At 39.3% G+C, this 26867-nt stretch overlaps 1 protein-coding gene across 2 annotated transcripts in view; it reads right to left on the minus strand.

Moving 5' to 3' along the window:
• The window catches only part of clybl (citrate lyase beta like), an 83561-nt gene extending 56835 nt beyond the window's left edge, over positions 1-26726 (minus strand). For both annotated transcript variants that reach the window (XM_081601157.1, XM_008433432.2), the window contains exon 1: positions 26599-26726. In XM_081601157.1, the coding sequence (XP_081457283.1) occupies positions 26599-26642 (44 nt within the window). In that variant the 5' untranslated portion in view covers positions 26643-26726. The remainder of the gene's footprint in view (positions 1-26598) is intronic.
• Between the last annotated feature and the right edge of the window lie 141 nt (positions 26727-26867).

Raw genomic sequence — 26867 nt, forward strand, 5'->3', positions numbered from 1 at the left:
TTTTAAACCATAACTCTTTAAATCTGAGGTATACATTGATCCCGATAACTGGCCCCCCGCCTGATTTATAACATCATAAAAATGGTCCTGGAAGCTCCGTGTATCCGCCTTCAAACCCAAGTCTGCGGCTCTTTTCCTTCGGCTCCAATTTTCTTTCCAGTTGCTCAAATCACACCGATGGTTCTGTGTTGTTCTCAGCTAGTTAAATCTAGCAACAATAGTCCTCACAATCAACTAAACCCTTTCCTTATCCTCTCATCCATGTCCTCTCACCCCTTTCCAGTCTCATTAGTTCAGGTTTTAGGCCTTAATCTACACAATGAGGTTGAAGTCATGGCAGTTATCTTCGCCAGCCAATGCCTGTCTACCTGTAATCCCTCCCAAAATCCCAGGAGTTTTCCCAGCTCACAAATTGGCATACAATGCTTTTATGCAAGGTCTCTATTGAAGTGACCTTTTCCCTCCTCTTTTTTTTTTTCATTCCTTTGCATAAAATCAGCTAACCCCACTTCTTGCTTAGAAGAATAAATACATCTTAATCTACATCACAGGATAAGAAAAAGTCAGAATGCAAAAGACTAAAAATGCAACTTTGTGGGTTTTTTATGACTGTAGGTAAAGTTAATTAGTTGTTGTAACATAATAAAATCAATCAAAATTCATCACCAAATGTGTGGAGAATACTAATCCTTAGCTAACGTTTAAAAAAAGAAAAACAGAATGAATTCATCATTAAAAGTTAATAAAGAGGGGCCTTCGAAAGGTCAAACCAGCCACTCTATTCCAAGAGGGCATAAGGGGGTTAGCTTTCAACTTAGCATTTTTATTGACTCTGGCGAAACAAAATGAGCAGACTCTGAAGAATTGTGCACTCTGCATTGGTCATTTAGGCCCTCAGAGCCCATTGTAGTTGTTTGAAATGAATGAAAGGAAACCCCACTGGTGGAAATGCAGTGGAACAGTCCCACAACAGACCACAACTGTTCCCTTATGCATGAAAGGCAGGGACATAAAAGACAAGATGGACTTCTGAGGTAGGGCCAAAAACAAAGGCAACAAAAGTGCTGATCACGAGGGGATGACACGACTTGTCTCGGCAGAAGGAGCAGGGAGAAAAGGGGTAGGGGACAATAGCACTCCCGGCCAAATGACATGTCGAAGAATTGAAAAATCTACACAAGAAGCGTCTTCTCAATTCACTAAACCCACAAGAGCCGAGTGATTGTGGGCTGGATCTCGGTCAAACCGAGGAGCGGGTGGGCAAAAAGCAGCCCACAGCTTTTCTCTTGTCTAACTTTTCTTTCCAAAATCTTTTTGCTGTTTTGGCAAACAACTTGGCAAGAGCAGAGACTGGCTGGGGTGATGCCTTTAGTCTGCTCACACCAAACCGAACCCAAACCAAGACTAATCAAAGGACGACGGGTTCCGCTCCCGCAGCTTCCGTTTTGATTTGCTGGATGTCTGTGTGTTTGAGCCATTTCTTGTTTGTGGCCTAAGTGCAATTATGCTTCTGCCCAAACTCCATGGAAACAGTCAGACGGAAAAAAATGTTTGCTCCCACTCAAAGACCATCCTTGTTTTAGCGACTCCGAGTTGCTAATATTAAAGCCAGTACCTTACCAGTTTATTAAATGCTTCACTGATCTCCGTAGCCATTTTCACCTTGATGATCTCTCCATTGAGAAAAATGCCTAAAGACTGTCTGTCTGTCTTGCCACCTACAAGACAATCTTCTCTGTAGATTAGCTGTGGTCCAGCAGTTGTCAATCCTGGTCGCCAGGGCTCACTGTCCTGCATGTTTTTGTGTTTCTTTGCTGTCACACACCTCACTTAGGCAATTAGTAAATTTTTGAAGCACTTGAAGTAATTACATTTTTTAAAATCTGGTGTGCTGGAGCACAGATCCACCTATAACATGAAGGGCAGTGAGTCCAGAGGACTCTCCTCCTTACATGCCATGGATTCTCCATGGTATTTTAGAAGAAAAATGTCTGTCATTAGGAAGTTATCTAGGGGAGTTTATCCTCATTATATTAAGAATCCTGTCACAGCATGATCCGGAGACCAAAACCGACCAGCCGTCCAATGACCTGGGTCAGAACTTGCAGCCAGCCTACCTGAGGGAGACACCCAGCCAAATTTAAACAGCTTTTTAAGCACAGACTTTTCTGACAGCCAAGCCCAAAGATATTCAGCTGGTGTAGCAGCTCGATCTCTGATCAAGCAGGGCCTAATTTCCTCTTCTATTGTTGCGGTTCTGTTGCTGAAAACACACGGCTCAAGTCAGAGCCCAAATTTTGGTCATCTCAAATCACGTTTCTCTTGCAGGACTTAAAACCCTTTACTTAGGCTTACAAGTGACAGATAAGATTTTGTTAAATAAGACTTATTCTTTTTAGATAATATTTTAAACAGTCATCCCCTATTCTTAATTCAGGTCAGTAGTGTGTAAAGTAGTAGAATAGCAGGTATTTTTATACATTTGTCCATATTGGTTTTTGTATTAGTGAATACATACGGCCATATTTTGTTACTGCTGGAACACATGCTCTTCTCTTTAGATATATTCATTTTGCTATGAAGTTAAATAATAAACTTCACAACATAATTCTAAAAAACAAATGAAACAGAAAAGATCTCAACTTTAAGTGAGAGAAAAATGCCATCTTTGTGCAAAGAAAGGTAATTTTAAACTTTAAAATAAATGACTATCACTTGTTGAGTCACAATCCTAAGAGGTCACTCTACAAGTGAGGGCCCTCCTCCGAAGCAGCCCGAGGCCTATCCCACAATTCTTCACATACCCATGGGCCCTTTCACTGGCCATCACCCAGGCTGATTAATGGATCGATGTGGGAATTGATTAGTGAAGAGGAGGTGGGAACGGTAACATAGGTCAAACGTCAATAATGTTGCACCGACAAAAGGTGGAAGACATAAAATGTACCAGTGATAGCCTGCAGCCAGACCTCTGCCCATCAAAGCCCTGGTAGGGACGACATAAAGGCCTCAGTGCATTCTCCAGCCTACCCTGCCCTCCCTCCTCTCTGCTTCTTTTCTCTTGGTAATGCTGTGTGTTAAAGTGGCAGGAACCATTCTGGGAGCTGCTTGTCAACTCACCTTCATAAAACAAGCCGTAAAGCAGCAAATAACAGGCTTATATGGCTTCATTACGCCGGCTACGCAGGATCGCAGCCCTGGGCTCAGGGGTGAGGGGTTTGTGCCGGTAGTGGAGGGGAACTGTTGGCAGAACAGCATTTTTCTCGCGGAAATTTGTTGTTCCTAAGCTAACACATGCATACTAACAATGCCGACACACTTGACCCCCTTCAACTTTGCATTAACTAACATATATAGCAGAAAGGAAAAGGTGCATTGAGTAGTTGTCGAAACATAAACATCCTAACGTATCATCCAACTTCTTTCTATTCATGCATTATTTTTAGTTATTGCAGGAGCTTTCTTCTCCTTCCAAGTCTCCCTAGAAGGCTCTGTTGGCTCTGTGTTTAGCTCAGCATCTTTCATGGACGGAGTTAATGATGAAACTATTACTGCTAACAACTCTGTGTACTCGTTGTTTTTCTCGTCAATAAAAAGTACTCCTGGTTTAGTGCTGTCTCTTCCATTGCAGTGAATGAATGTGAATACAAGTTAAGTGGATCTGGATTCTATATAATTGAATAAGAATTGCTTGTGCATGTCTTGTAAAGTGTTACGGAGAGAGATTTGCTGTGAAGTGGTGCTATACAAACAGATTGAATGAATTGAATGGGTAAAATGACAACAATAGTCTTCTGGCAAACATTACTCATAGCCCTGAATAAGAAGTGATATTGTAGCATGAATGAGCCAGATAGCGCGTACATATCTGACAGTAAACTGTTTGCCTCAAACAGGGTTTGGATATGAGAGAAATGTTTATTTATTTCATGCCAATAAGTTCAGCTTGTTTCAAAACCTGACAGCAGGGGTTTAAACATGGTCAATACTTCAGGTTCTATCTCCAAAACAAATATCTTTGCTTATTTTTATTTTTTATTTTTTGTTAGTCTGTCTGGTCAAAACAATGGGTGCATTAGCAAATATGCATTTAACAGTCTACCATGAATTTAGAGTAGCAGCCAATTCATTCCCCTCGGGTAAAAAAACTCAACTCTTGCTTTCGAAGGACTTGCTTGGTAGAAAATTAATCTTATTTTGTTCCGCTTCAGATGTTTTTTTTTTTTTTGTTTTTTTTTTTACATATAAAGTGTAAACATTATTCTACATATAAATGATGAAAAGTCTGTTGAAGTTTAAAGCTTCAACAAAAATAATAAATGGCCCGCTTATATTAGCAAGTCAAATGTGCAGCACTGAGGGCTTGCGGAACATCTGGTGAGCAAGCTTACACTATAGATTCACAAAGGTAAATCTCCCAATGTGTGCTTATCTGTCATGCGCGCAGTCCCAGTCGTGTTGCGATGGGCTGCGTGTCGGTAAGGCAGCAGCACAAGCGCAATCACTGTGATCAGTGTTTAGTTAATTACCACCTCAATCAGCATTAGCACTCTCTAACCTGGGGGTGGAGGGGCTGGTGTTGGGGGGGGGGAACTGCGCACTCCTTTCGAACACTGACACTTGTTCTCTGAGGGGAGGGTTTCAGTGTCAGTATTACAGTGCACTGGAGAGAAGAGGCAGATGAGCGGGTGGAAGCGCACTGCACAGCTCATGTCACCGATTCTGTGTCAGGGGGAGACGGAAGGAGACAGGGAGCCGGAGAGGATTGATTGGTGTTTACCTTTAAGCAGCCTCTCAAACAATGGGCAAACCAAAGAAACCAGCATGCACTGGACCATCTCCCCCTGACACGCTCTCACGGATCAACAAATTCATCCCCCCAACAAGATACAGACTGTTATTGCGTGTGTCACATGATCACACACCGGTCATATGGCCTAATGGAGCCTAGCTGGACACAAACTCCAGAGCAAAAAAAAAAAACACACATAAGGTTGGCAAGGCTTCAGTGTTAAAACAGTAACACATATGGACAAGCACAATATAATCATTACACACATTTGGCACAGGGCCAAATGGACTCAAATGTGTCGCCATCAAACCATATGGACGCACATATCCTAGGCTAATCTTAACAAACACTGCGACGCAGACGCACATTCATGCCTGCCCGCAGACACACATATCCGGACCGCTGAACAGAAATGCCATCTTGAGCCCCCTGGATCACCGGGGCCATCTGACACTGTGGTGCCTGAATGCATTACGACTGGCAAGGTGGCTCCACTTTCCATCTCAGTTAGAGCTGTTACATAATCCTCCTTGATATGAATGCATTAACAGCATTCGTTCTGCAGGTGAGAACACTTTGCACCGCTCATAAAATAGCGCCGCGTCAAACTGGCACAATGGATATGGTTGCTGTTAAGATGAGTGAATGTAAGGCAAATGTTGCTGCATCCTAAAAGGTTAAAGTCTTCTGACTATATCCAATCCAAATTTGTTTTCAAGGAAGTCACTGAAATGAATAAGGCTTTAAATGACCATTTTCCTCTCGATATGAATTTTTTTTTATTTTTTGCAACTCGTTAAATTGATCAAAATTAAGAACTCCCACCATTTTCAGCCTATAAATGCATCAAACTACATCACTTCTTACTATAAAATGTTTTTATAAATGTACAGGATATGTGATATTATGATATTATGTATAAATGGGGATAGTATTTCAGTATCAGAGTAACTGCTGCATATTTTTTGGCATATGTGGTACAGTCCACATATGCCAGGAAAAAGAAAAAAAAAAATCTGTATAGCTCAAAATCAGATTCAGCAGGTCAGAAATCAGAGAATATTGGAAACTGGTATCATCCTGATAAACTTTGATTACTGCATCTAGATTTTACAGGGGTTAAAAGTTGGTAGGTCAAAGTGTTTAGCAATTGTCTAACTTTGTGAAAAAGGAGATTACTTGCCGCCGTGGCAACATAACTAAAAACACTCACTTGATGAATAAAATCCTGTTTAGTCCAGGATTTTATTCAGCAATGTTTACAGACACAACACTGACAGTTAATCATACTTAGCTGGGATTATTTAAATATCTGGCTTTAATGTGAACGGTACCATGTCTGGTCTTTTGCTCCCAAACTCGAGCGCTGACTCAAACACTTAATACTCCTTCCTCGGGCCCTGGGAAAACATATATGGCAGATGGGTGAACTGCAAAGTTCCACTAAGAAAACCTAAACATAACGAGGCATTATCTCAGGTTTGGTAGAGTTTTGAATGTAGAAGGAAACTTTAACTCCAGAGTAACAAAACAAAAACCGAACAGCTGTGGCATTTGTCCAGTTTTCACTCTTGTGGTTTAAGAGTCACAACCAAGCATAAGGGGATAGTTTTGGATCACATTCCATGTAATTAATAAACCAAAACCAAAACAGTCACACTCCAGCCCAACTCTACCCAAGACCTCACCATGTAAGTTACCTCTGCCCCCAAGTGGCTGAACATGATAACTACATGCATTTAACATAGAAAATGTATTCAGATGTGACAGTTCAAATGCTGTAAAAGCTATTTACTACTGCGTCTACTTTGAAATGCACCATTACGTTAAAGCATCTCTTTGTATGTTTTAAAAGTGACCAGAGAAAGTGTTTACAAATTAGGATGGATCTTTAAGCGGTACAATAATATGCTTAAATTTCAGATCAAGTTACATCTGAAATGTATGTTTGTAAAATAAAGAGGTTATCCTGTTTTTATTAAATGTTTTCAGCAAAATGTGGCAATCAAAACGCGCATTGATAAATCCCCATTCCTGCGTGTCACTACTGAATAGGGGGGCACTTTAAGGAGGAATTTGAAGTAATAAAGCTGATGCTCCCTATAGTGTTATAATGACAGATGCTTCATTCTTTTAACCAACAGGGATGCCTTTTGCCCTCAACTTCTGCCCAGCCCCAAGCCTTTAATTAAGACTGGCTTAGGGCTGACTGATCCTGACACACCAGGAAGTTTCTTAAAAATCTGACTGCCAAAACCATGGAAGTATTATATAGGCCAGCACCCCCCATAGAAGCTTGCAGTCACTCTGCAAAGTCCACATAAAGGGGACTGTAAGCTGAAAGCCCCTAAAGTCTGTCTATGGGCCCCAGTATTAATAAGTTTGGCTTTGGCATTTTGCATTAACCCTTAACTGCAATGTGTAGTTTTTAATTTCCCAATATTTTGAATTCTTGGAAATTGCCTTATGCTCTATAGTACAGAGTTTTTGCACATGCTGGATGGTTAAGTATGTGAGATTAAAATAAAATGTTAATTACCTCATGTAAAGTCATTTTAAATCTTATACAGCAGTTTTGTCCAAAACAGAGCACCTCATCATGAAATAAGCATCGCATTTCCCACAGAAAACGCAGTAATGCATGCAGGAAGCTGTAGTAGAACTGTGAGATTGTCTGTGTCTGAGTTCGGCGGGAGTTGCGCACCACATGGAGAGAATTCCTGTTCCATCTCTCTGCATAACACAGCCATGAAAGAGAAGAAGCTCGGCAAACAGTTTGCAGCTTTATCATGGGCTGTAAAATTGCTCTAAATCGGAATTGTTTGACAAGATCAGTTTTTACAAATAAAATGCATACCGCAATACAAATCACCCAGAGACTTTTAAATGGTCTACAATAAAGCTGATGAAAGGTTATTTCACACTCCAAGATCTGACAAGAGAATTGATATTCTACAGCTGATTTCAGCTTTAGGCCAAAACAGACAGAAAGCTACTCAGAGCTGTCATCAGTGCTCACACTTGGCAAGCCAAAGCAATAACTCATAAGATTTCCACTTTCAAGACTTTGATTCAAACACCACGCATTGTCATTACTGATCAATTTGAATTACCGAAAGTCAAATGTAGATTTGTAGTATCTTTTGGGTGTGTAGTGTTTCAATTGATGCAGGAAATGAACTTTAGAAAGTAAAGCATCCAAATATGTATTACCAAAAAAAAAAAAAAGACAAAAGCCTTTGTCTTGTCATCTAAATCAGCTGGATTTGGGGGTCTATGTATTTCTAAAATGCAGGACAAACAAACTGAAAAGTTTATTTCATGCAAGACTGAAAAAGAAAAAAAGTTTTGAAACTTTTTTTAAATGTATTAACTTAAAAGATTCATAACTATGTTTAAAAACTGCAAACACTTTGTCATAAACATTGCATGTGTCTGGCCTGTTCAACAGACACTGCAATTATTCTTCCTTGTAATTTGATCTAGTGCTAAATTACAGTTTTAAAGCAAAAGGAAACGTATTACACACTATTTTCTCACACGCAGACAACTACATTTGTATAACTTCCAAGTGATCATCTAAGCCGGTAAAAGTTGCAATACATGAGCCTCATGGTGAAGCACAAGTGTCATTCAATCATAACACTAACAGTTGCAGAGTGAGAATAGATGAAACGCTCAAACAAAAACACAAACCCAACCACGATGTGGAAAGTGACGGGGAAAATAGCAAGGCCCTGTGTTGCCCTATTGCTCCCCCGAGGGTGTGGTGTAGGTGGGTTCCTTCCCTTACTGGGAGGATCATGGAAACTTAGCTCAAAGTCCTTTTTTTAATTTTGTTTTGCACCAACTCATTTTAGAAGTCCGAAATAATAGTTTTGAAGCCCTCTATGACATATGCAAACACACGAGTAGAGACAGAAGTTTACTTTCTGCCATATTTTTTTATGTTTATTATAGAAGGTGACAGATAAATTGTTCACAGAGATCATTTTTTACAAAAGAAATCTATAACAGGGAGATTAATTTGTTGCTGATCATTTCAGCTCAGATTTTTTTTTTTCAGTTTTGGACTTTTTGTGCATTCATCTGTGGGTGTCAAAACGGAGATGCTCAACATGGGAATTTTTGGTGCTCTCCTGAGTCTATTTATATCTGCTTTATCAACTGATGATTACAAGTTATTTCCCCTAGCCTTCTCATCATTTACTGCATGAAATTGTGCCCTTCGTACTCCAGTACATAACCACTATCTAGAGGTTAAGTATACTTATTTTTGGGGGGATTTCATTAGGAGTCAAACATTTTCATATTTGACAAAAAATCAACAAAATTGAGGCCATCAGAATAACAACCAGTGGAATTTGGATCAGTGTAACATAGCTAAACTCAAAATTACTCACATACCAGGCAGAATTTTGTTATTCCAACAAGTTGACGGGAAAATCTGTCATGTTTACCCAATGATTATTGAGATGGGTATATACAAATGTTATGGTGTTTTTTTTAATAATACCAGTAAATAAAAACTGTTATTTTATTTGATACTACTTTTTCCATTGGTTTATTATGTTTTAAGAGAGCACCCATCTTATTTTCTATCAGAAAACATCCATCCATTTTCTCTGCTCCCCACTTTTGCAGTCGTGGCTGGAGGGACTGGTGCCATGTCTCCAGTGGCCATTGGGCAAGAGACAAGGTGCACCCCAGACAGGTCATGAGTATATCTCTGGGTAATATAGAGACACACAGGACAAACAACAATGCATGGACACTCTCACACTTAAAGGGAAAATTAGAGAGATCAATAAATCTAACAGTGATGATTTTGGACAGGAAGAAGCCGGAGTACCCGGAGAGAACCCACACCTGCACGGAGAAAACACGCAAACTCCAAGCAGAGAGACCCCAGGTCTGGACTTGATTCTTGTGTGAGACTAGAACATTTTTATGGTTATTTATTTCCAAAATTCATACTGAGACTTATAAACTACGGTTAAGTTAATGTGCATGAAATTGTCTTTATATGCTTGTCAAATGAAAGTAGACGAGGGTGAAATGTGTACAAAATGAGTGTATGAACTAGTAAACTGTCACACAAGTTCATTCCATGTTTACTCAAGGGTGCAGAAAGTTCAGCAGAAAATTAGTTGTTTTCAACTAATGGGCACTATTTTTTTTCCCCAGAGCTCAATTATAAATGTTTTTTTGTTTAATGAAAGATTGATTTGTATGTGACAGTTTCAGATAAAAACTCCATTGTGGACTTTAATGTTTATGACTAGAACTGTGTTAATCCTCACAGCTGAAACTTGTAACCTTTTCTGAACAGCTTTTTATCACTGTCACCCTTTTATGACCTTTGATGGCTGAGCCTTGATAGCCTTTAACTTCTCCGAGTATACGGAAATATGAGCGAATCTATTACGAAAATATGTCAAATACCGCAAGTATTAAAATAGCAATTTCTTTTCCAAATGGTATCTTGTTAACGTGTATTTCTGCTGCTTATTATTAAAGCACTGACTTAATTTGTAAAATGTGTAGAAGCAGGGCATTTCTAAATTAGCTTACACGCAGTCCGCAGACTGCGACCTAAAAGAGCGTAGACCACAATAAATTCTCTGTCTTTTGAAATCGGTGTCCTACATACATTTTTACAGTTGAGCAAGCTGTTGAGTCATGGACACGTCAGCCCAAAACACAGAGAACAATTAAACTAAAGTGGTTACAGTTAGTTGAGTCAGCCTTTGTTTTGTATGTAGGTTATTGAGGATGTTCAGAAGAGATGCAGTCCTCCGATAGTCGAGTTAACATGATCAGTTAGTGAAAATCCGTGACTATTGACTGACCAGTTATCCAAGTTTGTTTCTGTGGCTAAAAAAAAAACAAAAAAAAAAACTCAGAAACAAACCCGCAGGTGCAAGTCTCCTTCATATTGACCATGTTACCGCCTGCCAATGGCACTGCAAACAACGGGTCCATTACTGGCTCACATGTAGCCAGCAGAGCAGACATCAGGTACATGATGTCATTAAGAAGATTCCATTTGAAGTTCGCGAGATCTTTCCTGAACAGTACAGAATGGGTGTTGGCATGTTGTTACTGGAAATGCCTGCTGATTGACACGGGGCATGATGAGTGTCGTGCTGCAGACTGTTTTGACTGGACTGAAGCCTATAACGATCAACGAGTGAGTGAAACTGTTGACGTGAGGATTTTTATAGATCTCACAGAGGCAGTGGGATTCACTATTATTCTTTCCCAAGATCCAAAGAAAAGTCAATCCATACACAAATACAGGAGGAAGGTAAGGTTTCTGTACGGTTTAGCAGGTGGCTGTAGCCCCCCCCTCCCCCCATCTATGCACCTACACCCCTCGCTTCCCCCTTTGTAGTAAAGCTAAACTTCAAAAGAGTCTTATCACTGTCACATTCCCTTGGAAAAGAACACAGAAATGGAGACCGGATGCAAAGGCTTACACTAGGTCAGGCTAACACAAGAAGTAAAGTGTAGAAATGCTTTGAATTTTGGCTTGTAAAGGGAAGAGGCTCCTGTACAGGCCTCCTGACCTTCCTACTCAACTTCCTTCCTGACAAGCGAAGGAATGCTGTGTCACATTTAATAAATTGGTAGGTGCATGTATCTTAAAGGTCTCTCAGAAGTCTAACTCAGTCAAGATAAGATTTCAAGACGGCAAAACCAAAGCGGTTTGGTGGAATAAAATTCATAAGCCTCAGAAGAAGAAGTGGTGTTTATGGTTTACGGGATAGGTTTAGGACTGAGGTCTAAACTGAGTTCAGGTTAGATTTAGGGTTAGGCATGTACTGGTAACGTTTAGGGTTAGGCTGTAGAAATTAATGAAAACTTAAAAGAAGAAGTCGATGCAAAGTCTTGTAAAGATAGAAATAAACTGTGTGTGTGTGGGGGCGGGGGGGGGTGCGTGTGTGTGCATGCACATGTGTATGTAGGATGATAAATACCGATTGTTTGGAAATGGCATAACTTTCAAAAAATTGTTTGGCTGTAAAAATGTTTTATAAAGCATATAACTAATTATTGCAGTATTATTAAAAGTATCCATCCATTAATACTTTTTTTGTTTACTCTCAGAGAAATTCAGTCCCCTAATGATGCAGATTTATCTTGGGAGTTTTCACCAAGACATCCTGAATAATGAGGAGAAGGGGGGTTCCAGAAACTACTGGCGATAAGGATTATGTTGCTTATGTGCAATTTTGCACTACAATATAGAAGATCAAGGGAAAATGTGGAGTTTTGATCTTTTCTTTTAAAATATCCTCGCACCTGTCTCCCAGGCTCTTTATTCTCTTTTCTAATGCCAGTTCTGTCTTACACAGAGTCCCTACTTTGACTGTGACTTTATCCTGTATTTTCCAATTATCACCTTTTAAAGGCCAGCTGGGTGCATACCAAACCATTGGGGGGCAATTCCATTTGCATTGCTCAAAGTCATGGCCAAGTACTTTCATGCTTAAGTTCATATCAGAAAATCTTAAAGGATGTCATAGTTGCAGCTGAAAGTCAAACTAGCTCAACAGCTTCAACCAAATAAACTGATAGGATACTGCTCTTTCTCTTGAAATGTGATCCAAGAGGTTTGAAGAACAAACTTGTCAAGGCTGAGCTACGCTGGAGAATGGCTTGAAAGTAAAAATGTCTACACAAATCAGCATGACAGCATTCAAGCATTCTAATTTTTTCACTTGGATCACTACAATTGTTATTGGATTTATGTTTACAACTTCAGCTACATATTTTTTACTTCTCAATATATATATTTTTTAAACACTAACTACCCATCATATTATCCCTGCCCTTTCTGCATTCAGTGGGTCAACCTTTTACAGTCAAAACAGCTCTAACCAATCAGGGGATGGACAAAGAATCTGAGATTGCCTTGGTTTCGGAAACACTGGAACAAGAGGGAAAGATTCTTACAATCCCATGGGTTGTGAAGTCAACTCTCTTACTCTCTGCAGATGAGAACAGATTGCACCACTGATAAATATATCCATTAATGGTGAAGACCCCACCCACACCTATCATTAACATGTGTCCCGAGTGATCAGAAAATGTCGGTTAAGCTCAATTTGGACAGGACCTATTGGCCAGAAAAGTATTTTTTTTTAAAAAGATGTCCATGGATGTCCAGTGTATGAAGAGAAGATTTAATTGTTTTCTTGAAACTACTTCTAAGTTATTTCAGCAGGTCTCCTTACATTCAGTTTGAGTGGGAGCCTATTGCTGTAGGGCAGCACTGCTGCCAAGTGGGGTTGAGATCATCTGCTTAATATTAAGGTTGGTGTTGAGAAATGCCAACATCAGGATACAGCCTTTCAGCACTTTCTTTACATGTTAGTGATCATGTTGTTATTGCTGTGTTGCTTTTATAAGCTCATCAGTTTTGCACAGTACTGAACAATAACTTTGCTGTCTGCGTTCAGTCCACCCTGCACTTAATACAAAACATATTCGCTAGTGCAAATCCGTGTTTGACTTCCTCTCTTCCCTCCCCCTCAGACTGAATATAGTAGCATTTAGCTGTGAATTAATTTTCATGTTTGCTTATACCCTGCTGAGGTGTGATGCCAGTGGTGAATAATCAAAAACTGCAACACTGCATACAAGTAGATAGGCCTTGCCGGCATTTATCCTGTGCAGAATTTGTCAAGCAGGGAAAAAGTGAGACGACAGAATGAGAGTCAATAACCAGGACACACCGCAGAAGTCAGCAGAAGGGAAAATGGACATTTAGCTCAATCTGTTTTCTAATAGAGGGCCGTAGAGCAGAGAATAACTTCTGCAGTGTGGCGTGCAGCTGCGAGTGTGTCCTTGTGACAATGCACACGTCTCTGGCCATAGGACAAGACAAGCACCCAAAAGCCACAACCCAAACACCAGCCGCCCTTAACACAGTGTGTCTAATGCTCCCATTTAGTGTTTGGGGAGCAGTGGCGCATGGCCTTAGGTTTTCGGGCGGGGAGCGAGGATAGCACCTAGCCTGACAGCTGTGCCCTAAACGGAGGACAAAAGCCCGAGGAAGTACCGCATCAGCGAAGATGGGACTGAAAGGCACGGCAATTTGCTTGTGGTCACTCTGCCATCTGATTTTGTCCGTCATCGGCTGTTCCCCTCTAATGTGTTCTGGTCGCCAACGCTTTTTCCTCACCTTGTAAGGCATCATTAAGTGAGTTCTGGCATAAAGGATCGGTATCAGCACTACATTTAGAAGATCAAAGTGTAAACTACTAATTCATAACAGAGTATTTCGAACAAATGCAGTGAACACAGGCCACCTCCAGCGAACAAATCCTTTTATTGTAGTTTATTTGTAATCTTTTCATAGGAGGGAGTTGTTTTTTTTCTTTGTCAGTCGCTGTACATCAAAGATGAACTAAACCTACCATGCTGGTTGTGTTTGTATGTCTGTGTTCAAGTGTTTAACACCACAGAGCAGAGCATGTTTTTAATCTATTGATAAGTGTCCTTATATCAGGTTAACACCTAAACAAATAAATCAATTTGGGAATAGTTTTTTTGTTTTTTTTAAGGGGAAAATACTTTTTGAATTTGATGAACACCCAACAGACCATGAAGCAGTATAGCCTTGTTTCTTCCAAGAACAAAGGCTCCTTGCCGTTTGTTCATAAATGCCAATTTTGTTCATTTTTTTTCCCCTCCTCCAACAACTTATTTTTGTTTGAAGCACTGACAAGAACTCAACAGTAACCACACATTTCTGTGTGCGGTCAAGCTGAAGATAAAACTGTAAAGCCACTTAGCACCCATAATCAGTTGGTATAAAAGCTAATCTAACATTATATTTGCAGAGGTACAACAGTCTGCAGGAAGGGCTAAGAAAAGCAAAAAGAGATAATAAGCGCTCATTTGTTGCCACATCAGCCACCAGGCGATAATTATGCTGGGGTGAGAATTTTGAATCCTAAATGGTTTCTTTGATCTGAACAGGTGTTCGCAGATGGATATGTAAGATTATTGCTTTAATTATTACCAGAGATCAAAGCCTGCGTAAAGCCCGTGTCTGATTCTTAAATATCTAGCTTCCCGCACAATCTTTGAGAAATAATGCTAAGCAGATATTGGAAAATACATCTGTCAGACCTCCTGTTAGGTGATTTGTAAGACCATTTTATTGTGATTACTTTTGATATACTTAAGTATTATGTGAATGGAAGCCCAGCAAAGTAGTTGAAACATCAATGCGGGGGCAAAAAGGGGGCTGCGGTCACAATTCTTACCACACATTTCAGTAGCTATCCCGAAATAAAATGGAGAACCAAATGTTTAGCATCTCATCCAAACAGGAAGGTAGTGTGATTCCTGTGTGTGTGTGTGTGTGTGTGTGTGTGTGTGTGTGTGGTGGTTGGATGGTGATTTGAGGCAGAGGAAAAGTTTTCAGCTGTCAGAACGTTTATAGGTGAAATGGTTTAAAAAACACATTAGGGTAAAATTTTAACATCCCTCAAAACCTTTTGCTTATTTCCCGTAATTATGTGGCTTCACTTGCCTCAAAAATCACAAGATTAAAACTCAGTTTAATTATCCCATACTGGAAAAATTAATTACTTTACATATTTGCATTTATAAAAGTCATTGTGTAGTCTGTAGATTTGACGTGTATGGAACAAAAATCCAACGGCCTCCCATTACTGATTATTGTTACGCCTCTGCTGAAGCAAGATGAATTACAATCCAGCCAGACAATTCTGTTTAACAGACAAATGAGCTGAAAAGTTATGAGACATCTAATGGCAGCATGCTTGTCTGTAAAATTCAACCTGAACTCCGTATTCGTCACACTGCCTGCGCCGATGGAAGTTACTGCGACTTGACATTGCAAGTGTTCACTTATTTCCTTCATAGACAGTTGGGTAGATTTGAATTGTGTAATTTGCAATCAGGACACTAAAATGCCTTGCAAACGCACTCACATCCATGAACTTTCTTACATTTTGTGACATTAAAACCACAACTTCATAGGGACTTTATTAGGATTGAGGCAGGAGGATGGATGACCACACAGCAGTTCCTGTTATGTGGAATGCAAAAGGATCCATGACATTTTAAATGTTTCTCAAAAGAGGAGGTGAAGTGAAAAAAAAAAATGTGGCATTCATCTCCGCTGAGTCAGAACTTTGTAGAACCCTCTTTCACTTTTAATAGAGCGGTAAGTGTTTTGTGGTATGATTCTGGTTCAGTTATGAACAACTACAGACAGGTTTGCTCGTTTAATAATAGTTCAAGCTCAGTCAGAGTGGATGGACAGCATTTAACTATTCCAGTGTTATCCAGCCATTCATCTACTCTTGCTCTCACCATCTTTCTTGTCCCTCGATCCCCCACAGTATGATGCTGCCACCACCATGTCTCCTTGTGGTGAAATGCACAGGACAAACATGTTGCATGTAGAACAAAATCTTAATCAAATTTCCCCACAGCACCTTCTCCCACAACTTATCTGCGTCCTGTACAGGGCTAGTGGCAATCCATTCACCAGTTTTGTCAATTTATTTATTTATTAATCAGTGCTCTGTGAGACATTCAGAGCTTTGGATATTGTCCTATAACCTAACCATGCATTAATTTCTCCAAAACTTTATCTATGCTGTGTTCTTTAGTCAGCATGATGTTTGTTTATTAATGTTATCTTTCAAACTTCAGAGGCTTTCATAAAACAGCTGCATTTTTCAAGAGATAATACTAAATACACAATTTTTTTTAAATTTGAAGATAATGGTTCAGCTGTACTTACCACAGGATACATTTTCAGATTTTAGGTGATGTACTTTGCTTCCACTTAATCAAATGCTACTGTGTGGCGGCTTATCACATCTACTGCAACTAAAATACACTCAAAAAAACTGTCACCATATGGAAGAGATGATAAACATTTGCTGAAATACATTAGCTTTAGACTTACATGTGATGTTTTATCACCATTCGAGTTCAGTTTAGCTTATTAAAACAACCCATAACCATTCAAACAGGGACAAATGAACAATGCTTCTTGATCCTAATATGAACTGACTGCAGAGGTCATGACCACAAGCTGTTGTTAATTCTGCAAACTGTAGATGGTCATTTCAAAAAGAATGAACAGCCATTAAAAGTTAAAGGACTACAGTCAAACTCTTAACAACTACTGCACAAGTCATTTTTTAAAAGAATTTAAAAACAGAAGATTTAGTAGATTTTCTCAAGAGAATCAACACGTCAGCCCACAACACTGTTTTTTTTCCCCATTTCAAAAGCATTTCTGACTTGACCAAATAACAAATGTGAGGTATGTCCCTTTATGTTTTGTTGGGTTTTATACTCCAAAAAAGACAATTATCATCTAAACCATAATGAAAGAGTCTGAAATGTTAAAAATCTGCGTCTCTGAGACAGCGAGTGTCCTCAGAGAGCATTAGCACGGGCATTATCTCGTTGAGCCAGACTGTTCGGTAGTAAACACCCTGGCAATTGGCCTTGTAGTAAACTCTCGGCGGAACTGCCACAGCAGAGCTTGGAGTGTTGTAACCGTCCTGGCACGGAGATGTGGGTCACGCTAGGCTGTCCTCTCCCTCACCCCGGCACCGCAGCCCCAAACCCTGATGAGATTAGCCGGCCAGCCAGAGGCTCAGTGGTGGTAAAACACAAACACCAGTGATTACGTGGACATTAAAGTCCGATCCCCTCACACTTTAGCTCGGATCCCCTTGTGCGGGGTCACAAACAGGTTACTGTCACGACTATGTTACCATTGGCATCATATTTTATGCAGAACTGCCTTCCCTCCCCCAGCCTCCCCCAGTTACAGACATCAAAAAATCTAGCAAGTTTCTCCAAACAAAAAAATACTTTAAACTTTCCAGCAACCTAAAAAAGAAAAAAATATCTACTCAACTTATCTGGTAGTCACTGGATGATTAAAAAAAAAAAAAACAAGAAGCTGCTTATTTGTCCTCCTATTAGTCTTGCATGTTTAGCAAAAAAAAAAAAAAAAAATTAATGACCATGATGACTGGCAAGTTAAAAATCAGTGTCAGAAATGGGATTAGGCAGGTTGGAATGCCAGGCTAATCACTCATCAGCGACGGCCAGGAGAAACGACCTCCTTAAGGAGGAGGGGCGGCTTTTATAAAGCTTTGATTACTGCGCCGTCTTAAAACCGCATCCGATGAGTAAAGACAAGCGCTGGTCCACCCCCACGTTTACTGGGCCAGTTGCCCCCTGGATTCCTGTAAATACGTGATGTCATAGAGCTTAATGATGCCCAGACTAACACAGTTGAGGGAAAAAATTAATAAATATTGCAGAGCTGAAGTAAAAAAAAAAACAAATCCCTAAAAATTACAGTATTTAAAGCAGAATTCAGTCTAATAAATGGTTGTGTCTCCATAATGAATTTTATGTCTCTGTGGGACGGCTAATCATGGTGACGAGAATCATCACTTTCCTCTGAGCATGTCAGGAACGAAACACAAAAAGCAAAGGTTATAGATGGAGAGAGCCCGAAAAGAGAGACGCTCTCCCAAGCGCAGACTGGAATGGACAGTTGTTTCCAGTTGCTGCATTTAAAAGGGCCCATCATAAAGACTGGCGAGAGGAAACAGGATAAGCGCTCGAGCCAAAGCAGTAAAAAAAAAAAAAAACTCTCTGGGAAACTTGAAAGCCACACAAATGAAGTCTGTGTCTGCCATCTGGCAAAACAACAACCCAGCAGCAACAACACCAAATGCAGAAGGGGAGAGAGACAAGAGGATTTTAAAAAGAGCGAGAAATGGTTTCAGACATTTGGACTGTGAGTATGTTGAATGAATGACAGCGAGAGGGGAGGGTGTCGGCGTTAAAAATGTGTGCGGCATGCATCATTAGCAGACACTGATGGGCGACACAACAGCCTTGTATAAAAGCTTGATGTAGGAGATGGCCCTGCTGTTTGAATGTGTGTGGTACCACTGAAACCTGGTTCTAATGAAGTGCAGCGCTAACAGGAGGCTGCCTGTCTGTGACCAGCGCCGAGATGAGAAGTTACAAACAAGTCCCAAATTCAGCAAAATACCAAAACAAAGTAGCCGGCTATCTGCTCTTTGTTCAGACGAATCAGAGAAACACATCAGGTCTGACATGTTCTAACAGGATGGTTTATTTTGTTTTGTTTTTTACAGGAAAACCGCTACAGTGTACCTCAAATTTCACAGAACATATTCATGTTATGTTTAGTATAAACACTGAAAGAAAAATGAACCTTATTGGTACCCCTTTGCTTTCTACTGCCAGTAAGCTGGCTGAAAGAAGGCTGCTACACGTTACCTTCACTTACAAGAAAGACAGATTCAGTGATCTGGATACAAAAGCCGACAGTCAACTATGGGTGTTTTCACCTTAGATGTTCAGTCCACTTAGCAGCAACTGTATTGACACCACCTCAGTTGCAAAAAAAAAAAACTACAGAATTTTGTTTATGGTGCGAACACAATCCATCCTTAATCCGACAACCTCCAGGTAAACAACGCAAGCTTGAGTGAACGACTTTCCCGTAAAACAATACGGACAATCCTGAACATTCCCTTCATGGCTGTTATCAAACAACATAGTGTGTTCAGTCAGTGTTGACTTCAGAACCGCTGAAACACACACTGCTCCAGCACATCCTTGCTGCCTACAGCCATCAAAATCTACAACAACTCTGAAGAAAATAGGACGAGTGAAGACAACATTTCATTAATAAAAGATATTCGATTTGAGCTGAACTAAACTAAGTTGTGTTACTTTACGGGTTGCAGTAAACAAACTAAAACAATGGCAACGTGTTATTTGTAAAGCATAAAACATGCCGCTTTCATGATGTCTTTTTCGGTATATCGTCTCAGATAATTTCGCCTGAATCTTACTATGGGCCTCCATGTCAGCTCACAACACAGAATGTGCTTCCTGTATTTGCATCTGGAATATAAAAGAATCTCAATTTTCATTGTTTTCTGTGGTCTCAATCACAGAGCTGTGGCATCAATTACATCATAACTTGATGTCTTTTTATGGCCTTTCGCCCTGTTCTCACCGCCAACTGTTAATCTTCCTGAACTGAACCCTAAAGGGCTTTATAGGCTGTAAACAACAACAAATAAAGTTTTGTTTAGGTTTTTTAAATCTGAATTTCTACGTTGCAACAATATGTAAATTATGTATTTAAATTGAAGTTTTGAAATTCTTAGTTTTTGGTGCGTCTGTGTGAGCCTGGCAAACAAATATAAAACATATGATGTAGCAGCCTTCTCCGAGAAGCCCAACAGTTATTTAACATGCTAGAAACCCTAAACCACAATGGTGCTAATTTTACAAGTTGTCTAACATCTGTCTCACCCAGTGCTGTCCCAAATGTCAACTTGTACCTTAAATGTCGGTCTGAAGAGGTTAATGATGGAGAGGAAATTGTAAAGAATGTAAAAGAAAAAAAAAAAAACGAGCAACAACTGTTCTGGGACATTCACAACCACTGGTTTATCCACCATCAAGACTGTCCTACCTCGATAAAACCTGCTAAATGCTTCCTTCATCACAAACTATTGACACATCTGAAAAAAGTGTAGCACAGTACAATATAGTAAGCCTACTTCATCACTTTAATTAAATTAATCCATACACACAAGACACAGCAGATTTACGGATCTTGTAGAACCGAAGGAATGATTCCGTCCAGGTCCACTGGGATAAATTAAACGACTAAAAAACTGAGAATGTCCATACCATGAATTGCAATAGAATGAAATTACATTATTTAATCATTTAGCAGTCACCTAGTTTAAATGTACATATGGGTCATCAAGTCAGAATTTATGCATTAGCAAATGCCCATTAAATGAATGTGAAATGTCCAGTTGTGCATTAAAAGGTGTGGAGTAATCTCATGCAATTGATAACAAACGTATTAACTTTTTTAAGCAGTAAATGTAACTAAAACACTAGTTCATCGACTTTCTTTCTCGTTTTACTGTATTTCTTTAGGGTTACTATGGATATATTGTTTAATAACTCACTCAAATTCAAGTTCCAGTAATAAGGTCATTCATTACTTACTGGCATTACTTGGTGTCTTGGTAACAACATATTTCTCACAGCAAGAAGGGAACTTGTTCTACACAACACTGCATTTCGAGAATAACTTTTAGGTACTCCAAACAACATTTCCGCAACTAATTATTGAATTCAAGATACTGATTAGATAAAGCATTTGGAAAAAATAACCTACCTACCCGTTTCTCTTCCCAAGGTCTAGTGACAACACTGACACCAAGAGGTTCACTTCAGGACTGCAGTTCTGGTTTTATACATTAGGAATAACCTCACATAATGCATATATTTAACATGTGTGCGTGAAAAGGGAGCAACAAAAAAAAAAAGAAACATACATTAAAAAAAAGCCACACATGAACATAAATCCCCTGCTGAGCTTGGTTAAATACTCGGCTATCAAAAGGGCCTCTCATTAGTGTTCTGTGTATCAGACCGGAAATTCTGGGTAAAGTATACCTCATCGTCCTAAAACTGCTCACCATCCACATGGCCATAAGAACAATGCATGGCTGTCAGAAGACTGAAACACAACTCTGGCAAAGGAGAGGACGAAATCAGAAGCGTTTAAGATTCGAATCGTTATCAGTCCCATCTGCTTTATTACATTCACTTTTAAACATTGTCTGCTTTATAAACTCCACCAATTCTGACCTAACTCTGATTTGTAAAGACATTAAAAAAGCCAGTCATTAGAACATGTAATCAAAACATAAAGCATTGCATAATCCTTACAAATGATAACCTAATCGCCACACTCGTATCGGCTCACATCTGTAAGCAGAAACATGGGTCTCCCACTTGTGTTGTCATTAAAAACAGAAACTGTTTCCCCAGCTCCTCATTTGATCCAACCCCCACGTTCAAATCCTTAACCACATAAACCACCCGTTAGCCAAGTCCACCCCATGTTTCGAGAACAAAATTCTTTTGTTGCGATTGTTCACACATTCCTCCCTCGTCGTGTTTATACAGATGCAGCTCCATGTGCTCTCCGGGGTCGTAAGAAGTCCTACACCGCGGCCCAAAGATGTGCTGTTGATCAAAGGCGTTAGAGCACGAGGAGGAGCGCTCGTTTTTAGTTGTTTTTGTTCCCTCTTTCTTCTTCTGTGGGATACAGGTTACCGCATCCATCTGCTGGCCTCATGTATCCACCTTAGTCAGAGCTGAGGCAAGTGTAGGCCTCTCTTTCTTGCTGTCTCAACCATGTTTACTCAGCTGGTTTCCACGGCAATCGCTAGGACTTTGTTTTTGCACAGCAACATGTGTTAACTTAATGCTCTGTAATGGATTTCAAAGGCAAGCTTAGCAGGTAATAGGGCAATTTATCGATTCGTTTGCTTAAAATGAGTCTTAATTGTAAAAGAAAAATAAAACACACCTCTAAGAAGATTTAGGCTCAAGACTGAAAAAAAAAAAAACAAGCAAACAAAAGCTAACGCATTTTTCCAAGCTGCGCAAACAATTAAAGAATAAGTAAACCAAATAATAGTCAAGAAGACATGAGGGTTAAAGTTGCCTGGCCAGTGTGCTCAGCCCTTCCCATATGTGCTGAATTTGGTTACAAAGTCCCAGTGGTTGTTTTCTTGCTTGATTGGATTATGGCCACACACCTTAAGCTCAGCTTCCACCACCAATCAATGAGGAAATGAGGTGTCAACACTCTGGTGTTTATTCAACACTCATTTATTTTTCTACCGGAAGCTAAGAAAAGCTCGGCCACAGAGGACTGCCAGATGGGCAAGAGGTAGTCTGGTGAAGTGTTTAGAAGAACAGGAGATTATTAACGGCGTTAGCGAGTCTTTATCGTATGGAATTAGTCAAATACAGAGTTCATTTTCTTTATTGCGCATTTGCGAAGCACAGTAATGTTTTTATAATGACTTCTTAACTACATTAACACGGTGTAACATTACCGAGACATGCTAACATTTATCTCCGGAGCGGAGACATGCTTTAAAGCTTCAAGCTGAGCATCCATTTGACAAAGCTAAAAAAATGTTGATGAGAAGACAGCAGAAAGTCTGTAATGCTTCCAGTCAGCATGAGGTGCCATCAACATAAAATTCTGCACAGTAGCCGCCACTTAATACAACCGGGGCAATCGAAAATTCCCCTTCCAGTTATAGACCAATGCCGCTGCATTACTATTGTAGCATGAATGCCAAGCGTCTGCATGGCTTTATGCCCCCTCTCTTAATTGAAAACGTTATAGGGGTGCATTACACTTAGGCTTTTTATAGGTAGTGCTATAAAGCCCTAGCAGGCTCTGTGAGGGGAAACTGCCCATTAACTTATAAGGTCCAGGCCTTGGCTCTCTTAATTGACAACCTCTAGGCTACTTTCATCACTTGTCGACTTCATAGTGGCAGCCAATGCTTCCTCCAGGATGCTGTTGCATCTTTGACATGAGGGTGTTTGTGACAAAGAGCAGTCTGCCGCCAACGCCGCGACGAGAGCTCTAGGCTGTCCATAAAACAAGCACACGCATTCCTTCCAAGAAGGCTGCATTTAACCACTGAACTACTGGGTCACAGAAATACACGACCAAAATTTAGTACCAACACTTTCTGCTTAAGAGCCAGCTGTCGTGTATTTGTGCAAAAGAAGATATACTAAAATGTTAGTCTAGCTTCATAGAAACTTTGAAGGGCAAAACTAAAAAGGAGATAAGAGTAACAGTATCTGCAAAGTCTTCAAGTTAAACAGTGCAAGCACAGTGTTAAACACTTAAAGGCAGACCTACAAGACTGGTGCGAAAATCACTTCACACTTGAACTTAGCAAGACAGTCAGTTTTGTGCCTCTGGAAATGTATGCCTCCTCAATTACACCCACATGTCACAAAGTAGCTGACGGACTCACAACTACCTCTGGAATATTAAAAACACTCACACAGAAATTAAGCCGTTGTAAGTTCACTCCTCCCACGAAACACTAAAACGGTAGAATTTCTATCAGTAAAACTCCTGAAGTGTAATTTTGAAGGATCATTCAAGATTGGTCAGTTAAAATAAAATAGATTTTTTTTTTTAGTAACAACTTTACAAAGATTCTAAATGTGTATTCACACCAGCCCTGTTAAGTCAACTTTAATCAAAATTTCAAAGGTTAATTTGGGAAGGTGTGACTACACAATTGTAATCTGATGTGGAACAAAAAAGCTAACTCTAGACCACCTAAAATCCTACGTCTTGGTTTGGTTGAAATGAACTGTAGTGCAGTTTGAATGATATATGCGAATGCAAGCACACTGGAAAGTGAACGGGTTTTTACAAAGGGTTTGGTTGGTTTAAATCAGTTGTGAAAGCAAACCACGCTTTCACACTCTAAAAACGTCACAAATGTAATTTTGGTTAACAACTGTATCAAGTCTACTCCGTGTCAGACATGAAAACCTGACACCAAAGAGAAGAACTTAAGTCCTTCTACTGTCAGTTAGAGGCAGGATTACCACTACCTTTTCCATGTCTAAAATTCCTACTTTTACTTTTGAATGCATGTATGTATGTATGTATGTATGTATGTATGTATGTATGTATGTATGTATGTATGTATGTATGTATGTATGTATGTATGTATGTATGTATGTATGTATGTATGTATGTATGTATGTATGTATGTATGTATGTATGTATGTATGGGTAAAGCATTTATACAATGGAATTCTGAATAAATTTAAATAATATATATATGTTTATGTATTTGGGAGACACTTTCATCCAAACTGATTTACAAATCAGTTTGGATAAAAAACTGGTCTTAGCAGAAAGCCCAGGCTCTGTCAGAGGTCACAGTGTAGAAAAAGAGTTTAGCTGTAGAGGGAGAGAGAACCTACACTCTACAGCGCAGGTACTCGGGTAAGAGAACCTGATGTAAATGAACAAAAGTCCAGAATCAAACCTGGACCAGTTGTGTCAAGGACTGAAGCTTCCTTATGCTGGTCTGCTCTACCACAACCCACTATTATATTTGTCCAGACTGTATTTTGCTTTTCCGTATTTATCCACAACTTGAAAATACTTCAAACCGCAGATGTCAAAGTCCAGCCTTTTGGAGCTGGCAGCCTTGTTTAACTTTTAACTTTCATCCAATACACCTAAATCAAATAGTGAATTATATCTTCAGTGTGAAATTAAGACATACGATGATATTTAATTCAGGTTTATTGAAACCGAGGCATCTAAACGCTGGAGTACACTGGTTCTCAAGGACTGGAGTTTGAAAGTTGTGCTTTAGGCAAATTTTTATAATTTTCCAGAATGCGTAAGAACACTTATTACAAAAGAAATAACACAATTTGCCATGTTGATCTTAATGTAGCTGGACTGCTACTTCAGTTAATGCAAAGAGATATGTGAACAATTATTAGGAAAGTTTAAGTGTACAGAATTTCTGTGGAAAAAAAATCTATCTAATTTGTTTCTTTTTATTTATTAAAGTGAGGATAATAAACATAGCCTTAACAAATAACCAGACAGGCATTTGAATAAATAAATCAGTAGTCAGGATTCCCGCCATTCTTTTCAATAGCAGTCACAAACCTTCCATTCATGGAGTCTCAGTTTTTTGTGTGGCAGCAGTCATAACTTCTTGCTCTGTGATTTCTCATAAGTGTTCATGCTACATGAGAAAAGTTGTTTGATTTTGATAAACAATTTTATACTTTTGTGACCTTATATTTAAGAATTCGATTTTTGACAATTGTCATTGATTGCACATTTTCACGCCTGTCAGTTTAATAGGTATAATAAATATTCTCTCAGTAGCACACACAATCTGTCTACTTGCTTCAGAAGGAAGCTATAAGAATTATAAATGCATTACACTATTATCGTCCAGCCAGTTAAATTGTTATTGCCTTGCACATTTTAAAATTTTAGGATTTAGCTGAACTTAGAAGTCCATGGACAATGTTCAAAGCTTATAATAAGCTCTTTACTTGTTTAAAAAAACAACTAAAGGTCAGGATAAATACTAAAAACAACATTTGGTTATCATATTTCATTTTCTTCTATGAGTTTGTCCAAAGACTTAGCAATAACTCCTCAGAGATGGCTTTTTTGAAAAATATACAGGAAAAAATGCTACTGTTTTCATTTTGACAATGCTGTGGATACAAAAAGAACTTAGCTACCAGATATTTTCTTGAAATGTTTAAAAATGACTAAAGTAAAATAAATACCTTTATTTTCTGAAATATATAGGCTTGAAGTTCATTAATATTTCGTATTACTCCAAGAAATAAGTAGCTTAATAATTGTGCACATACTGTATGTCCAAACACATTAAAGTCGGTCAATTTTAAATTATCACATGCCATTAAGGCTATATTGATAGTTGTTTATTTCACATGTTAAATCTGTTAAATATTGCCATGACCAAAGTTGAGTATTGCAACATATGTTTACATGACATACATGAACGTTTTCTCCCGTACGTTTCTCACAGATGATGGTCTTATTTTAGTTTGACAAAAGCATGTCTAAGCATTAGTTGTATCGTGTAGCCACAACACCTTGTTAACCTTGTAAGCATTGTTAATTCAAGTTCAAACCCTACTGAACACTTCTGTTGAGCAAACAAAGCAAGTGACCTTCAGCCGACCGCTGCGACGTAGCAACAGCCAGAAATGTTGTCTGGAAATTATTTCTACACGCAGCAAAAAATACTAAGAGTTATGTAAACATTCAGAAACAGACTTACTGTGCAGGAAGACGTCTCACAGCTCTGACAATGTGCGCCGCCATGTTTTTCTGTGACGCATGAGGCGTCTATGCAGCGATTGGCCTCAAAAGGTTCTCCCACGTGCTGCTTTAGTCATGTGATTGGATAGAGTAGTAAGAGGGGCGGGACTTGGGCTCCTACAAGCACATGGTGTAGTAAACAGGGAAGATGCACAGAAATTGATGGCAGCAAGAGACTGCTTAGTGCAGTGTACAGTAAATCCGTATATTCTAAAGTTAGAGTGAAAT

Source organism: Poecilia reticulata, chromosome 2 (genome assembly GCF_904066995.2).
Source record: "Poecilia reticulata chromosome 2, P_reticulata-male-v2, whole genome shotgun sequence".
NCBI classification, from domain to species: Eukaryota; Metazoa; Chordata; class Actinopteri; order Cyprinodontiformes; family Poeciliidae; genus Poecilia; species Poecilia reticulata.